The 18,626-nt window shown below is 42.5% G+C and overlaps 1 protein-coding gene across 1 annotated transcript in view; it reads left to right on the top strand.

Annotated features, from left to right (window-relative positions):
• Nucleotides 1-65: 65 nt before the first annotated feature.
• The window catches only part of DNAAF8 (dynein axonemal assembly factor 8), an 85,329-nt gene continuing 66,768 nt past the window's right edge, over nucleotides 66-18,626 (top strand). Inside the window, 10 exon segments of the mRNA XM_052679985.1 lie at nucleotides 66-132; nucleotides 912-1,093; nucleotides 2,926-3,039; nucleotides 4,188-4,664; nucleotides 5,580-5,682; nucleotides 6,068-6,206; nucleotides 7,433-7,579; nucleotides 8,342-8,407; nucleotides 11,019-11,390; nucleotides 13,157-13,313. Of these exon segments, the coding sequence (XP_052535945.1) occupies nucleotides 947-1,093; nucleotides 2,926-3,039; nucleotides 4,188-4,664; nucleotides 5,580-5,682; nucleotides 6,068-6,206; nucleotides 7,433-7,579; nucleotides 8,342-8,407; nucleotides 11,019-11,390; nucleotides 13,157-13,313 (1,722 nt within the window). The 5' untranslated portion in view covers nucleotides 66-132; nucleotides 912-946.

Below are 18,626 nucleotides of genomic sequence, written 5' to 3'. Positions count from 1 at the left end.
CGCCCCCCGCGGCAGCGGGCCAATAAGTGATGCCGCTCGCAAGGGGCGGGCTGTCGAATAGCCAATGGGATTCGAGCGCTGCGGCAGGGCGGGCGCTTGCAGTAGGCGTTCCACTGCCTGGCGGTGGCTGAGGTAGGGGAAAGCAGCCCCAGCTGGGCGCGGAGCTGTGCTGTGCTGCCGCCGTGTGTTCTCCGTTTATCAGCTGCTTTTCTTCACCTCGCCCCGCTGTAGGGGCCGGGACGTACGCTGCGCCGCTCAGAGGCGCCCAAGGGCCGCTGTGAGGGCAGGGGGGCCGGGCCGCGCTGCTCGTGTTGCTATGGCAACGCAGGCGCCGGCTGAAGTGCGCGTGCGCAGCGCTCGCCGCCATCTTGGCAGCTGTTGGTTCTGGGTGGGGTAACGCCCCGAAGCTGCCCGCCTTTCTTAGGAACGGTACTGATGCGCGCCCAATTTTGATGACCTAGAAACCACACAACTGTGGCAACAAAATTAGAAAAGTGAAGCTTTTACGAGCGGGTTAATTTTCTGACTTGTTGGAACAGCAGTAGTGCCCTGTTGAGCTGTCCTGGTTGCTCTGACACATGAGAAGGAAACGTGAAGAGGAAGCTTAAATGTATTGTAAGAGGTCAAAATCTAATAGATTATCTGGTCTCAACTGTGTTGATACAAATGCAGTGAAAAAAGCCAGCATAAACCACTTTATCTATCATTTGATCTGTGAGGATGGGAATGTGAGAGAAACAGGGAAGTAAGGAACAGCTGGGGGTGGGCAGCCCTCCCTGCCAGGGCAGCTGTGAGAATGGCCTTCCCAAAGGAATCACAGTCCTACCATGGGAGCACTGAGGGTTACATTGACCCTGAGTGCACACGCTTTGTTCTTGCTCTGTACTGATGTTATCCTTTTCTCTCTTGAGGTGTGCTTTCATTTGGTGGAAGGTTGGATGTTTAAATGGCCTCAGAAGGGCAAAGTGAGGATGCTGAGTGTCCATCTGAGCTTCCTACGGCTCCTATTGGGAGTAACAGCAGGTTTCGATGGGGAGATATACTTGCTGCAGTGAAAGATCAGCTCCCATCTCTGGACTCTGACACTTCTACAGTAAGCGCTGCAACCTGACTGTCTTTCTCACTGGCTTTTAGAAAAAAATCCCTGTTCATCGCATGGAGTTGGACGAGATGGCCTTCAGAGGTCCATTCCAACTCCAAGGATTCTACAACTATGATTCTATGTACTTGTTTATTCTGACTGTTGTTGTGTGTATATTAATCCACAACCTTTTATTTTACCTCTAATAGTCAAAGCATAATGACCATCTTTTCTCACTGTATTCTTTGGAATTGAAGGTGGGACTGATTTTTCCAGGTGCTAAATAATGCCAGGTTAGGAAGAGATGGGTAGTGGGCATCTTGCAGAATGACCACACATTTTTTTCTTAGCTTGTTTGGTCAAAAATACAGCATGAAAAAAATCATACAGCTGACTTAAAATCAAATGCTAAGATTTTATCCTGGATAATATTGTGCTATTTAGGCTAGTAATGTGCTGTCCAGACAGTAGGCTGTTAGCATGGTTTTCTATAGTTGAGGGTTTCAGTTGTATTCCTGAAGTCTTCGTGGTCCACTGAAAAAGCATTTGGCAGGTATTTGATCCCTGGTTTCTACTTCTTTCCCTGCCTGTAGCCAACTGTTGATTTCTGTTCTTTAATTCCATCTGCAAAGAAATATAATGCTGTTAACCTTTTAATAGAAAGCATGAGATTTATAGAAACTGTGAGGCATTTTTCACCGTGCTGTTTTATTACTTGCTGGGTCCTAATGGCTGGGACAGGCTGCCTGCTGACAGCTAAAGATCTCTGCTCACAGGACTCAACAATCTGGTGAAAATTCTATTTTAGTTACTTAAAGCAACCGTGGCTTTTTAATATGTGTTTATGCAGTATAAATTTAGGGCCAGCACTCAGGGATGATTTCTGGTCATTCTTGTTCTATAGGCGTACAAAAAAAGTTCTGACAAAGTGATCGTTTTGTATCTTTGTGCCAAATAATTTATAACTCTAAGTCATGTTGAATCCTTTTTTTTTCTTTTACTCATAAATAACATCCAAATTCTTCTGTCACATGTGGAACAAATTTCCTGCTGAAGGAACTGCAGCAGTCTGCTTGGCACTTACGTGCTACCTTTAATTTGCATTCAGAAGGTCTGCTTGTGTGATCCCTCTCCTGCTTACTGTACAACAGTAGCTTGCTGAGCCTGTGGCTTCAGAGCTGCACCTTTGTCCCAAAGGTTTCCACTTGTGGGAAGATGCATCTGAGATCTGTACCCCTATGGGCTGTGCTGCTACATTGAGAGGAGGTGCTGACAAACAGCACGTTTTGAAGTACTTTCATTGTCCTGAAATGCATTTTATTAAAAGGAAAGAAGTTGCACTGGAATTTCCTCCGAGTTAGGAAAAATAATTATGCCAGAGGGAGTTCTCCAAAGTGTGAGCTATTGAAAATGCATACTTAGATAAGCCTGGAAGCTGGGTCCTGGCTTCTGAGAAGCTGCTTATTCTCTTTTTGTTGCCTGTGCAAAACAATTAATCTCAAACACCTGTCTTAGGTTCAGATAAGGGTTTTTTTTTTCCAAAGCTATTTAAATTCTGCCCAACTGAGTGCAGCAATTTCGCATCTGATGTGTTTTTGTTTGTTGGTTTTTTTTTTTTTAATTTGTTGGGTGTAAACTACTGCTGTAGTTTGCTCAGATGTTAGGTCAGTGTAAAGCAGCCGGAGCGTTGGGCTATCGGGCTGCCTGATGAAGGTGTAACTGAAAAGAAAACTGGTTTCTGAACTTCAGTCAAGTGGTGACAACATGGAGTTTGTCACCACAAAATGGTGAAAGTCACATTACAGGTTTTCATTTAACTTCTCTTTTTTTTTTGTCGTTGATAGTCTGACTGTGACAGTGATGGGGAGCTTTTCATCTTCCAGCGAGAGCAACCCAACTTAATTCCTGACCTGTCAGATGAGCTACTGGAATTTTCCCTGGAAGACTCAGACGTGCAGGTTGTGACCGTTGTGTGCAGGCTGTATTGCTGTAAACCCACCCTTCCATCCGTTTCCAATACAAACAGCTGCTTTAATCTGACCAGTTTGACTGAGTGCTGTGACAGAAGAGCATGGAGTCCAGTACTTTCTCCCATCAGAAGTTAGATCTTCTCCCTTTAGTGACCCTTTTAAGCTGTCGTTTTTTAGATCTTTTCTTCATGCTATCATCTGTTAGTTTTGTTTTCCTTTTACATTTTTGAGACAATGACACGCCTTAGCTCCAGCTGACACAGATGCCCTCTTTTATTAAAATGCTAACTAGCCTTTTCTTTGCTCATAGTCCTGTCTCTCAAGGAATTTTTCAGTTGCTTCTAAATCTAATAAATCTTGTTCTGAATATTGTACATAATAAAAAGGGGAAAGGTATCTCCCTTTTGTGTAATAACAAGTGCACACTGAGATACAAATCACCAATTTCTAGTCAGAAAGATCATACAAATACTTGTAGGCTGACAATAACACCAAGTCCTGAAGGAAGACGCTGCTCACTGACTTTATGAACCTTTCTGTAATAAGCTCAGTACTGGAAAATTACCTGCAGCTCAGCTGCTGAGGAGTTCTACCCTCAGTTTGTGCATTCACAGAAGCACTGCCGTGGCTTCTAAGTTTCTGAGGGTTTGAAATAGTTTCAGCCATTACTTTGTGTATGCAGAAAAAGAATTACTATGGCAGTATATTAATGAGGATCAGTATGAAGCTTATCTCTTGTACTGCTATTCTGAGATAAAATGTTTACATTACATCTGCAGTGATGAAGACTAGCCGTCATAAGAAGTTATAAGAGAAGCCATCTAAACCCATTTCATCATGGGAAGGCCAACTTACTGTGCTGCTTTTCCCCATTCATTAATCTCAGTGTAAGAAATGTTGTATGGTGAGCAGATAGAGGGCTAATAAATGTCAAGAATGTTTTTTAGCACATCCTAAAGCTGTAGTCTTTGCAAAGTGAGGTCTTACTGCTCTCTGTGGTGGATGTGGTTTGTGCTGTTACCAGATGGTGACTGAGCTAGAGCTGCTATCTGCCAATCATTTGTTTTGGTTTCCTGTCAGCTCCTATAGCTCAGGAGATGTAACTTTTTGCATGTATATATTTCCTTTATTGGTAGAAAACACAGGAAAAGAAATGGAATGGAGATCTGAAGAGTCTTGGCCATCAGGAACAAACAGATGGTGCTCAAGTCATTTCAAAAGAATATGTTCAAGTGATTAAAGATGAGGCTTCCAATCTTTCCAGCCATACTGAAGAAATTCCAAGCCAAATGGAAGCTGTTCTTGAAGAGTCTCTTGCAGATTCCACAGATGGCCTTGAAGAGGAAGAACCAGGAAGGCAACAAGCCAGGGAAAAAGGGAACTCTTGCCTTAATATATCATTGTTATTGGAGGAACTGTGCAGTAAAAAAGAGAGAAGAAAGCTGATAGAGACAAAGATACTCTCAAAAATATTTCTAGAGCCATCACCAGGCCACCCTGAGCTAAATAATAATCCTCCCTCACATGGCATGAGCAGAAGTCTGGAAAGAAGTGCTAAAGAAGAAACTTCTGCAGCTGGCCATCTTCAGGAACTAACCCATCTGTCACTGCAGGTAGGTGGCCCAAACACTTTCATGGAGTGCTGCTCATTCAGTAGAGAAGCTGCTGTATTGCTTCGAGAATCCTGCTAAAATAAGAAACCAAAATGCCAGACTCTGCACATGAAACCATTTTACTTTGTTGCTTTTGTTGATGTCCTGAATCTGGGTTTTCTTGGATCACGTGCTGTGCAACCTACCAAGAAGCTGTCTTTGTCTCATGGGGATGCCACTGTGTGTCCATAATGGTAGCAGAAGTTGTTGCTCAGTAGCATGGTTAGTGATCTTATTCACAAACACCAACCATGGCATCTGTCCCTAGGAAAGCAGGGATGTATTTTGTTAGTTAAAACAATGAGCTTTTTGGCCTTCCAGCATCTTGTCTCTTCTGTAGCACTATGGTAATATCAATTCACTTGAATTATTCATTTCTTCCTTAATGTTTGTATTATATAATGAACTTATGTGTTGCTTGTGGAAATGCTAAGTCACAGCTTGAAGCAGTGATGGAGCACCTGGTGGGAAGGCAGGGCCAGCCCAGGGGAGCTCAAGGGCATGCAATGCACTGAGTAACCAGAAGGGCTGGAGCCAGGAACCTCCCCTTCCCAGCCCTCATTTAAGGGCTGGCAGTGGAGATGAGGGCACCTCCTGCTGGAAATCTCTGCCTACCTGAGGCCTTCCAAAGACATGCAGCTCCTTTCCTTCGTTTCTGTGTCTATGGCTGCTGCATTTGGGCTCCTCCTCATTTGCTGTAGCCAAGGACTTTGCCACTATTATCATCCCATTATAGTGTTACACTTCTGTATTTAGTGTGTTTATGTATGGCAGAATAGCCAAGCAGATTAGCACCAAGAGTTGAATTAAAGGAGCTTCTATTTTGTAGCAGCCTTTTGATGGTGATTTTTCCATCGCAGTCTGGTTGTCTTTCAGAATATCGAGAACTGGGATCTAGACAAGACTTCTGCAGAGCTGAAGCAGCAGAAAAATACACATAACACTCATGCAGAAATTGCCTTCTCCTCAACAGATTATGGTAATGCTGTTCAACTAATACCAACTACACTGAAAATATGTAAAAACAAGTAACACTCAGTTTTGTATATTTCTCGTTCCCTGCTACGTCATCTTGGATGTGGAGGTGATAGTGGTGGTGGGTTTTTTGACAGTTTCTTTAGAACACAAAGCTTCCTCTGGGTCTTGCTTTTGTGGTTTGAAATCAGTGCTCTGTGGCCTGCAATGGCCCAGGGCAAGGCAGATAAAAGTTTGCAGTGTGTTTAGTCAGAGCTGGATGACAGTGGTGTCTTTATCCTTTCCCTTCTCTCTGGCTGTAGAGAAAGGTACAATGGTGAAAGGGTATGTTGGGCAGTTCAATGGCAGAAGACCACAAATGATTATTTTTTTTTGCTGTTCTCCTATAGAGACCTTCAGAGGTAGATCTGAAAAGCAGCTCATGGAAAAATTAGAAGAGCTGTGTGACAGGCAATCCAGGACACTGTCTTCACGCTGCAGGTGGCCATCAGCCAAAATCTCCATTCAAGAAGAACAAGAGAACAAGAAGTAGGTCCTTCCCTCCAGTTGTCATATGCAGTAGGTAGTCATTAGCAGTAAAAGCTCATGTTGTGGCTGGAATATGCTACAGCGGTGTTAAAGGAGGAAGTAGGTCTTGGTCATTCACATATGCTTGATCATTAACAGTCAGTATCCTGCTACCTTAGCATTCTCCACCAAACGTGAGTTTTCTCTACATCTTAGCAGACACGCTTGAGGAAATCAGGGGAGCAAAGCTGAGCAAATGGTCATGGCTGTGTTTTTTGTAGCTTTGATACTTCTAGGGTTTGAAGTTTCTTTTGCTGCTCCCAATCTAGCTGAAGTGTGAGATGCCTTTTTTCTCTTTTAAGGTATTCATTTAGATGTCAATGTGTTTTGCAGGGTCCTTTGTGAAGGAAAGTGGTTTCCAGACTGCTCAAAATCACTGGTAGTGGTACAGAGGTGTATGGGACCTACTGAGTCAAAGCCTGAATTGCAGATTGAGCACCTGGGGAAAGGACCTGGTCAGCCCTGGGAGCACAAGTGGAGGCAATTCAGCTGTGTGAGGGGAAGGAGTGGAGCCTGGCTGCACCTCTTAGACCTCATTTAAGGGCTGACTGACCCTGGAGAAGGATCTCTGGTTGGAGATCCTTTCCTTGTGGACTTTTCCCTGTGAGCCTAGATGTTCAGAGATGGGTGAGCACTCCTCCTGCCCTTAGTTATTACACTTCCTCTGTCACCATTCCACCGCATTGATCCTTCTGATTGTTACAACAGGAAGTAACAGCGGAACAAGCCTATTAAGTGAAAGGTGAAAAGCATCCTTGCTGCCAGAGCAGGGGAAGCCATGAAGGTGATTTGCATTTTCTTTATGCTCCAAAGGATAAGATGGGATTGCCAAAGGAGGCAGAGAGGAAAAAGGGGCCTGTTTTTGCTGATTTGTGCTGGGCTCTTTTCAGACTCATAAGTTCTTTGGTACTGTAACTGTCTGCCTTTGTTCTACAGAGTAGTTTTATGATGTTGGCTTTTAAGAACAAAATATCCCTCATCATGCTGCCAGTGATCTGTATTCCTAGGGGAGCCTGAATCTTACAGTTCAGTTCTGGAAGGTGATGGATAGTAGGCAAAATAAGAGACTGCAGTAGCTGAGCATTAAGCTCCTTTCACAATCCAATTTTTATTGTAATCCTTGCCCCGCAGGACATCTTGTGTTGATAAGGTGCAGGAAATGCTGAAACAGTGTTTTCTGTACTTAGGGATGTTGCCTTCCTCTCATCTTCACCAAGTTCTCTGAGGATGGACGCAGTGAGATTGCAGTGCCTGCCAGAGCCTCAAACTGTGTACATGGATTTAACAGATGCTGAACCACAGAAGTTGGTAACGTTCCCTGATGAGAAACAGAGGTAAATTCTGGCTTTGTTAGTAGTGAGAGGTCAGCAGCAATCAGTGGAGAATTGAGATGCAGACAGAAGGCTTCATTCTTGTGAAATGTAACTTTAATTAAACTTCTATGACCTTAGTAGGAAAGCATAACCCATAGCAGAGCATGCAAGTACTCTGAAGAGAGGAATAACTTTTCTCAGGACAAGTAGGTGCAGGAAAGGAGACAAACACAGAAAAGACATGCAAACTGTCCAGGGAATAACACTTAGAAAGTTTTCCATTCTCTGAAGAAGTGAGCAGTGACTGCAAGGCAATGCTTGCAGCTGTTGGTTGGAATTGAGCTAGCATTCCGACAGCTTTGATTATGGAATGGTTTTGCTTGACTATGTTCATGGCAAGCAGCTGTTGGTGCTGATATCTCAGTCTCCCATGTGATAAGGAGGCCCTATATAGTCAGTTCTTGGAAACCAAATTCACCTCAATCTGCAACAGATTCTAGCAAAGGTGTCTCTTCTTAGAGGTGGAGGTGCCTGAGATAGCTCTGCTCCCTTTTCAGGATGCATGTTTATGAGAACCCTCTTTAATAAAGAGCAAAGTGCAGCTAACAAATGACCTAGGGGTGCTTGAATTTTTTCTGGAATAATAACATTAGAAACTATCAATAAGGCCTAGAGATCTGCCCAAAAAGTCTCTCCTCTTTTTCCTGATGGCCCTAAAACTTGAATCTTGGAAATGACCACAAGTCAATGCTCAGTTTGAACACTGTCCAATTTATTTCATAGTGCAGGTGACAGCTCCACTGATGAAGATGAGACTGTGACTGTTATGGACCAAGAAGAGAGGAAAATGTAAGATTCTTTACCTTGACCGTAATTCAAGTGATGTGATAATTAACTTCTTCTGAAATTAAAATTATTCCTTTAACAGTGATTAGAGTGAGAGCTCACACATGAAAGTATCTCTGTTTCTTGTATTTACATCAGAAGTGTCCAGCCTAATAACAGAAGTGTTTCAGCCTGGACCCAGAGTTCTCTTGCATGCTGAAAATACTGAAGTTAGACACCAACTGTCAGTGTTTGAGGCCGTGTGGCACCTTGCCTCTTTACAGCTGTGTGACAACACTTTAAAGAAAGTAGACATGAGTGGCTGGGAAACCTGGCTCTTTCTACAGGCAGGTTTGAGTGCTGTGAGAGCTGTTTTAAATTTCAAAAGACTCAAAACCCTACTTTCAAAATGCTGTAGGGAATTGACTCAGTCACACCTTTATTTTTAGAAATAATAAAGTAAGCTGGAATGTTGGTTTAAGCATTGAATACATTGTGTGGGCAGGGATGCTCACAGCTCCCCTTAATTGTTCTTACATGCGTTCTTATGTACGGTTATGGTATCCTGCACTGTAGATTCTTCAATAGGCATAGATGCCAGGCCTTTCCTGTTACTAAATTCAGGCCTTGATTCATACTCATAGGTGGTTATTCATCCATTTAACGTGAAGTAGGTATGTCGGATCTTAAGTATCTGACTGCTTTTATCCTGTGTTATATTTAGAAGCCTGATGCATGGAAGTTCACATTTCAGCAGTGCAGTGGGCAAAGAGGAACATTCTGTATTGTTTTGCCTTTGTTTTTAAGTAGTCTGAAAGAACAAATGATTCGACAAGGAACAAAGCCAGCTACTCAGCATAATTTGTAACATCTAATCCCAAACCAGCATAAAGCAGGGATGAGAGATTGCTTGGGGAACTCTTGCTGGCACTGACGCAAATGCAGGAGTTACATCAGTAAATGTGGAGTGATGGAGAGCAGAGCTTAGCTGAGTGCATTTTTATCTGTTTTAAAGTTGCTGAAGTAAATACACGTGAAACACATGGCAAACATTCAGTTCTGTTTCTAAATAAGAAAGCCTCATCTCAGAAGGGTGAGATGCTAATCTCCTTAATGTGAGTTCGGTGCCATTTTCCATCTTACCTGGATGGAGCTATTAAACAGAGCTGCACATTCTGTAGCACAATGTGCTTCCATGTTAGGGCCTTAAGTAGAGAGTGATGATAGCTGGGCACTTCTTAGCATAGAAAACCACTGTTAATTTATCCCGAGTGATCAGATGATCAGTGCCATCCCTAGCACTATGCTGTAAGGCTGTTGTCCAATACATGCTTCCATCCTAAAATTCCTGCTTTATTTTCTGACTCTACTAAAGCAGGCAGGAGAGCACAAGGCAAATTTGGTTTTCTTACTAGAAACAAAGGTCAGTAACACTCAGGAGCTTACAGATGTGTTGGTAGAATCCTTCTTTCTTTCTCACCTGCTCTGTTCTTGTCTGACTTACTCTGTGGTAGAGCTCGAAGGCCTGAGGTTGGTGTTAACCTGCAACTCTGACTGTTTCAGGACATTCTTCTAGATTCAGGAAGGAGAAAAAAAAACCAGCAGGAAAGTAATCACTAGCAGCCCACACCTGTGCAGATGAATTCCACTCACAGCTCAGGATCTGAGTTCTTTGTCTTGTAAATGCAGGGAATGTTGTACTACCCACAGAATGTCTGAGTTGGAAGGGAGGAATCGTCAAGTCCAAGTCTTGGCTTTGTACAGGACCACCCAAATATCAAACCATACTTCTGAGAATGTTGTCCAAACTATTGTGGTTTAACTTGGGAGGCAATTAAGCAAAGCCCCATACACTGTGCAAAACTTGAACTCCAGAAGACTTGATGCCATGACCAATTCTCTTCCACTGACCTTGGTATCCAGTGGGAAGGGGTTAATGTACCTGTATTACTTAGGAATCTTTAATGCTCTTTAATGCTGCAGCTGTCAATGTTAAATGTTGATACAGTGGCTGGAGAAATGAGTTTCTTAATGAGAAAAAGTGCTTTCTGGATTTTCTTTGTTCTTATCAGCTGCTACTTAGGAGTAGCTGCAAATTGGTGGCAGTTTTGTAGTAGATAACTTGGGAGCCTCATTGCTGAACAGAGCTACAAGGCAGAAGAGCCCTATCTGCTTACCCTGTCATGATAGGGCACTTCACATGGGAGAACAATCACAGTATTGTACTACTAACAGCTCAACAGCCCCTTGGACTGGGAGGAGACACAGGTGAAATGAAGCTAAACACCTCAAAATGCAGTGAGTTATTAGATGGACTCTTCCTGTATGTGTGTTTGTGTTCCAATGCTCAGATCCCAAGAGGACAGAAATTTGCAGACACTGATTTCCATGCTGACATGCCTTTTGTTCAGGGCTCTTATACTAATTCTCTACTGACTGTAATCCAGAGGAGGGAAACAAATTCCCAATAAGATCAGATCATGTTCTGTCACTGTCTTGTTTGTTGTTTATGTGCTGGTACTGCTATCAAAGACTGTTATCTGTGTTGATAACCCATCCTTGTTTTAATGAGAAATTCTTCAGTGTGGGCTTTTTTTTAAAATGCTCTATGTTGATGAAATCTTTATTTTATTAGCAGGAAGAATTGGTCAGGGAAATGTCAGCTACTGCAACAACTCCATGGAGCCCATAAAGAGGCCTCAGAGGTTCTTCACAAAGCATCTGCCCCAGCTGGAAGATTCAAGGGCACAAAACAGCATCCAGAAAGTCTGGAAGAGATGGATGCCTTTAAAGTCAGTCAAAATCAAAATTTTAAAGTGAGAGAAGGGATGAATGAGGTCATTACCAGGAAACTGGTGAGGCTGGAGCCAGAGAAAAGAAATTCTTCCTCGTCAAGCCAGAGAGACAATGGAACTGATATAGGAACAAGAAATATAATGAAAGCTGAGAAGGTTCAACATTCAGGAAATGCTTCAGAATCTTCTCTACGTACAAAAGAATTTCCAAGGTATCACACAAGAAAAGTCACCAGTGATTTTCATTATGGCTTATCAAATTGTGTGAGATTAAAGAACACTACTTGCATGGGATGCGAGTTGGAGCGAAAGGTTGTCTGGTTTTCTTACCTAGGAAGTCAGCTAAGCCTGGCAGCTGTTGTAGAACATTGTGGATGCAGACAGACTTAGTAGATCAGAGAATTGGACTGAGATTAGACCTAGTAAGTTTGACCACATCCTCTAGGTTTTGAACCTAGATAAAAGGAGGATAACAGCATTGATCTGCATTGTTAAGGATAAAACAGATTTACCACAGAAAGTATCATAGAAAATGGATCTGGAATTGTCTATTCCTCTGTATCAGTGTAAGCTGAGCTACAATCTAATCCTTTCTTCCTGATCTTTATGCAACCTAATCTCAAAATCTTCAATGGTGAGGATTCCCTGACTCCCCAGGTAGTACATTTCACTGCTTGATTATTCTTACAGTTTGAAAGCTAGCAGTTCATCCAATTTAAATTATCCTAGCTTCAATTTAACTTTATTACTTCTTGCATTCCTGATAACATGGAAAATAACTTATTCCCTTTCTTGGCATAAAAAATACCTGTACAAACTGGAAGTTGTATAGTGTCTCCCTGTATCTTCATTTCCCCCGAAAAAAGCAATCTAACTGTCATGAAGGAAAGAAGGGAAAGAACTCAGAGAGCAAAGTGTAACCACGAGGAGCTGGTTATACCACAGGAGCTCTCCAGAAAGCTAAAAAGGAGAAACAGTAACAATTGAGGCAATCAGAGAGCTTTTCCAGTTATTCCCCAGGCTCAGTGAAGTGCATTCAACCTGAAGTCTCATTTCAAACCGAGATCAGGTGGCCGACTTGTGTACCTGCCCATCTATCTGGGAGATCTCCTTTATGCTGAGTTATATTGTGCCCACTGTTTTCAGCATGACACTTAATATTTTGATATGGCTCACAAGCCCTTGGAAAAAGATTATAATCTGCCTGCTCCAGAGCCTTACTTTTTCAGTGTTTATCAGTTGCCTACCTACCACTGAAACACTACAGCCAACATGTACTTGGTTTAAATGGCATGTGGTTCACTGTGGGTTGTTTTATCAAGTGATTCCTGATATTAAAGCTCAATGCTGCTATCAGTTCTGTAAAATACCATTTTGTCTGCCTGTTAGCCTGCCACATAGATGTGGCTTGGCAAGCTGTTGCTGAGTAAAACATCAGGATGGTTTTAGCAAATTTCAGTTTTCTTTCTTATAATCATTGGGTACCTGAGGCTTGCAAGCTTGTGAAGAAATTGAACTTAGTGTTTGCTGTGGAAATGGCAGATGAAATCTTGCTGCAGACATCAAAATACAGAAAGGCAGGTCTTGCTTTGGGGAAAACTTGTCACTGTTTAGCACATAGAAAAGGAAACAGAGTTAGAAAACTATTTTGGTGAGGGGAAAGGGAGTGAAATCTTGAACAAGCCTCTGCTAACTGGCATGTTTTGGTATCCAGCCAGTTGTCACCACTTATCAGAGGTTTGAGGTCTGCTCTTTTCCTTTGCTATTTTTACATAGACAGTTTAAGCGATGACAATTTCTTGTGGTCCTCTACCTCCAACACCATAAGTGCTTTTTAAGACTATTCTAGCCTTTCAAATCATGATTCACCCTCAAGTGTATGGTATAAATATAAGGGAAAAAAATGTAAACGGGAGAACAAGGGTGTCTTTCTCCCAAGTAAAAAGTTAAAGCAAAGAAGTATCTGTATATTTTTCAGGACAGAAGACAGTAACAGAAAGCTATCCCAAAAGGAAGAACAGATGAAAGAGAAACACGTGAGATGCAGATTCCAGGAGCAGCTGGAGAGATGGCAGCCTCAGTCAGTTTCTGGAAAGCAGCCCATGGCAGAGAAAGCACCTGTTCTGTTCCACATGGTTAGTAGTTCAGCATAGGCCTGTCCCTTTCAGAGTGACTTCCTGGCCAAATTAGATGTGGTCCTAGAAGCAAGAAGTCACTGTTGTTGCACTATTTAAAATCTGTGGGATGTTGTTTTGTTTTTTGTGGAGCAGCATTATCTGGGTGGACAAGCAGTCCTACAGCTCTTCTCTCATGTTAGTGACATTTCTTTCATCTCTCCTGTATGAAGTGTGCTCCTTGCATAGCTGCCCACCAGGCTTGGTGAATGAGGGCATGGCAGGAGTCCTGGCTTGCTGAAGTCACCAGGCTCAGGGACATTTCCTTCGCTGGAGCCAGACTTTCACACATGATCTTTCATAACTTTTTAGAAAAATATGTTTTCACTGTTGTACTTCTGAAACAAAGCCTATGCTGAGTACTGTCTAGCAGCTTTGTACTTCTCTTCTGTGGGCATTTTTAAATAAACTCTCATTGAGGATTGTGATTTGAATAATAAATCTGGCTTTTGGCTGGAGCCCTGATTAGGGGAACATGAAATTATCCTGTTTTTTTCCTAAAACGTGGCTCAGGGAACAGAGCAGGGTTCCTTCAGAGAAGGTTTGTATGTGTAATCCTACTTCATCCTTGCACTGATTACAGTGAGCAGAGAATGTAAGAGAAGATAGGCTGCACAGTTTGTCCACAGGTGCACCGTAAGGACTTATCTGGACCAACAGCACTGATACAGTGTGACCTAAGCTCAGGGCTGGACTATTCAGCTGTGCTTGGTTTTTAATGAATTGAATGCTTCATTTCTGCAGATTAAGAGCTCACTTTTTATGTTGGATTAGTTGCTGTCAAGAAGTACAGGACCAACAAAGTAGCAGGTGAATTCCTCCTGTATCGAGCTGCTCTGGAATGGACAGTGCACGGCACAGGGCTCTGTTCTCTTAACACCTTCAGTCCCTGTTCTGAAGGCTGCAGAGGTTGTGAACCCAGCCCTCGGAGTTGCATCTTTCTCAGTCTGCTGGGAGGTGCTTCCAGATTCCAGTTAGCCCTCATTAAGATGCAGGCACTTTCTCATCAGAGATGTTCTTGAGCTTTGCTAACTCATTGCTTGCAGCGTACCGAGCGATTACGGGATTGTTCTGCATCTTGATCGTTTCCCATATTTGCTGCACTGACGCCAATGAAATGAAGATAAAGACCTGGTACTGCAGCTTCTCTCGAGTGCAGCTCAGGGTGCACCTACCCTGTAGTCTCCCTGTAAATGAATCACAGTGCAGATGTACCCCTCATAGCTTTAACCATATTACTGCCAGTCGGTCAAGGCAGCATCATAAGCTAATCGGTGCGGCCCGACTGCTGGCTGGTCCCTACAGCAATGGTCAGAGCGCGTGGAGGAAACGTGCCCAAACCTACGAGGCACTGTTGATGGATACAAAAGCACTGCAACCCATCATTTTTACTGCAGCTATTTTTTACTGTGTCTTTGCTCTTATTTCTTCTTCAGCAATATTCATTATTAAAATTAAGAATGAAAAATGGATCAGCATCATCCATCAAATGCGAGTCATTTATAAGATTACTTGAAATTTGTCTTGACAGCAGCCTTTTTTATCTTTGAGTTAGAACAGGTTTCTCTGTTGTTTTTTTTTTTTCCTCAGCTGTACACAGAAAGGCAGAAAAACTTGAATGTTTTGACACTTAAAACTAAAGAAGCTGTAATTTGGCAGCTGCTTCTCTCAGTGAAAATATCTAATATCTATATATAAACATGTACACCCAAAGAAGAAGCAAAAATGTTTGACAAAGTAGCATGCTTTGAAACTTGTTTTCGAAGTCCTTTGTTTTGGCAATGATAGATGTTCAGATCTGGAACACTTGTCATAGTTTCCAGAATTCCTCTGACCATTTTTAATGTACATAAATAATTGAATAATAATCTGAGAGGAAGTTTAGAAAGTCTGTAATTAGTGGAGCTGAGGCGCTCGGAAAGAAATGTGAAAAAATACAGAATAAAGGCTGCATTATAGTTACATTAGAGTTCTTGTCTAAAATGTAAAAGCAGTGAAATTCAGATTTAATATTGCTGGTTTTTAACCTAGTTCAGTCAGGCTCTGCAGTCCTCTGCACTCTGTAGGATGCACTAATATAAGCAAGGATCGGGTTTGCAAAGAACACTTTCAAAGCTGCACGGGTGACTTGAGATAGCAAGAGTTAACTTTCAGGGTCTTTCAGCATCTAAAGAGGGGGCTGATATGCAGTGGCATTTTTGCATTTTCAAGACAAGCAAGTATCCAGTTCCCATGAAAATTGGCAGTTTCATTCTCTGAATTCTACCTGTCATTCAGATACCAAGAAATGCAGGCTGCTCATGCAATCTGACCCAAATCTTATTTTCAAAAATGCATGGTGGAGTCTAATTTATTTATTTGCTTATTCTGCCCTCACCACAACTTTCACTGAAACTTAAGGCTGACATAAGTAGCTTTCTTCTGAAAACAGACCCTTAGCCACATTTTAACCTTTAGATCCAGTTCAGAGCTGATTTAAGCATCTGCTGTTTTGCTGAAAGCCAGCACTGACGTAATCTGTGCTGTGAGGTCAGGTTGAATTAATAGCTTAAAGTAACATGAAGGTTTTGGTCAAGTGTTTGAGCTGAGTGTTGTTTACAAGGGAGATAGAGAAGGAATGTTGTGCAGTGTGTGAAGCAGTTACGTGGAAGGTGTAAAGAGAAAATGGGTGTAGTGGAGATGTTAAGTCAAGACTTAAAGCAGTGATTGAGCACCTGGGGGGGAGACAGGGCCAACCCAAGGGAGCTCAGGTGCATGCAATGTATTGAGTGACTGGAAGGGCTGGGGCCAGGATCCCCACCTTTCCAGCCCTCGTTTAAGGGTTGGCAGTGGAGGTGAAGATATTTGCTGGAGATCCCTGCCTACCTGAAGCTTTCTTAGGGTAAGCTGACTGTTTCCTTTATGTCTGTGCCCACAGTTGCTGCGCTTGGGCTTATCCTCATTTGCTGCAGCCAAAGATTTTGCTACCCTGCTATTATTGCTGTTCTTTCCATTGTGTTATAGTGTTACAATGGTTTTGGCCTGTCATTTAATGGATCTTGTCTATTATGATAGAGTAGCTTAGTACTGATGTTGATTTCCATATTATATTGACATGTTGGTAGGATGCAAGTAATAATAATTGCTTTTGCCTGGCTCAAATCTGATCTATCTATTTATTTTATTGTTAGGGAGCAACACAAGCAGGTTGCTGTGTAAGGGAAAGTGCACCAGGAGCTAAAGGTGACAGCGAGGCAGGTAGGGATGGGGACCTCACTATCAAGGAGTGCAGTGTCCAGAGGAGCAGATCAGGTCCAGTGAGGGTGACCAGCTGCTTACTCTGCAATGATGAGGCAGGTCCAAGAGCAAGGCAGCAAAGCCGGATTGGTGAATTAGGGGCAGAGTTAGATGAGTGAAGCATATGGCCAGGCACAGGTGTACCTGCAGTGTAGCTGGGTCAAGGACAAGTAAGTGTCTCAGCTTAAACACAGCTCAAAAGCAAAGAGAGAGTGGCTCAGCGGAGGCTTCATGCAGGTTTTGTTTCTTGCAGCAGCAGCAGCATCAGAAGTTACCCAGCTGTGCTGTGTCAGAACTGGCCTTGAACACAGGCAGCTGAACTGCTGCAGAGGGTGGTGCTCATGGCCCTGCTGCTTCTTATCCATCTTTAGATTTAATTTACCACACAAATGTCAGTTTTCTTAAATTCTTACATTACTGGGACAAAAGGCTGTTTTACAGTAGGGCTACAGTTTGATGCTCTGTTTACCTTTTTTGCTGTACCGTGATATGGCAGAACAAGATCTTGTAGTTCCAAAGCTATTAGGAACCACCTTGTTACCAGTACCTTATAAACACTGTTTTATCTACCTCATACAGTCAAACTATTTAGAAAATGAATGCACTGACTCATACTGAGGCATCTAATTTTTCTTGGCTACACAATCACTTTGGCTAACCTTGTGTTAGTAATTATATTACTGTAATCATCATCTTATTGCAGCTTAGCCTTACAGCTGGCTTACTAAACAAAAACATTCGAGCATGCAGCAATCATTCTAGCTTAACAAATATATCATGCAGACACTGTCTTTTCCAAATTGCAGATTCTATGACCTTTCTCAAAATTGGCAGGATTGTGTTTTTTATATTAATATATCTTTGATTCAGCTCCTTGATGTCAGGTAAAATTCTTAGACTTAAACTTAAATCTTATTTCAGTTAAGTGATCTTGATGCAGTAACTGAGGTTTTTCTGTATCTGTATTCCTTGAATCCTGATCTTGTAACTTTAAATCACCTTGTGACCAATTGACACTAAACTAAAGCAGTCACTACACTTATACCTGGGTGAAGGCAACTGAACTGACCATTTAGCCCTTCTTATTTTACCATAAATTTAAAAAAAAAAAAAACCAGCTGTAAAAATTAGAGTATTTCCTACGCTACATCTTTTTCTGGTGTGGGAGCTGAGTTTGGCTTGTTTTTCCCATCTTCTCAGCCTTGGTCTGACTCTGGGGTTGTGGCCAGCAGTGATGTGCCAGGCAGCCAGCAGATGGCCCCTGCATTCCTCCCTTTTCATACAGTGAGGTATTTAATGAGTTCCTGGAGCAAGACTGAAGTCTTTTCTACTTAATGAACCTGCTGTCTCAACTCAAGAAAGGCGTAAAAATAAACTAAAGCAATTAGAGATGATGTAGTTATATTTAGCTTGCAGAAGAAGGAGGCCAAAATTCCTGTTTGTGCCATCAGTCCAGCACACAGGATTTGGAATCATGTGGAAGTTCCTAAGAAAATGTTTTTCTAGCACAGGCAACTGTTACCTGGCACTGAGCCTGTGTTTCTGGCCTCCTCTTCATCTGCCCACATAGTGCCAGAGTAAGAAAAGGGAGGATTTGCTGGCATGCTTTCTGGTAAGGTTAAGCTCAGCTGGTTTATGCTCTCCTTGGTTGTAGTTAGCAAGCTAGAGGAGCTGAGGCTGCTACTGCCTCCGCTGTGGCCCACGATGGCAGAGATGCATCAAGATTTGCCTTAACAGGCAAAGCAAAGAATTCCAGCCTTAGAAGCCTTTGTTGTGAACAACTTCCTTTACGTGGCAGTGTGCTTGCTTGCTCTTTGGTTTCTCAGAGTAATTGATGTTATAGAAGTGTGTGCTTTGGCACTGTTAGAGTACAGTTAAGGCAAGTTAGGAACTTTACACCCTGCTGACACCACTCCTGTGCATACAACCAGAGCAGTTAAAAATGGCATATGCTCACCCTGCTTTAATAACCTCTTGTCTGCTTCGGCAGGTTTCTCA

Source organism: Tympanuchus pallidicinctus, unplaced genomic scaffold (genome assembly GCF_026119805.1).
Source record: "Tympanuchus pallidicinctus isolate F22 unplaced genomic scaffold, pur_lepc_1.0 scaffold18, whole genome shotgun sequence".
Lineage (NCBI taxonomy): Eukaryota > Metazoa > Chordata > Aves > Galliformes > Phasianidae > Tympanuchus > Tympanuchus pallidicinctus.
This window is presented reverse-complemented; position numbering and strand designations above follow the sequence as displayed.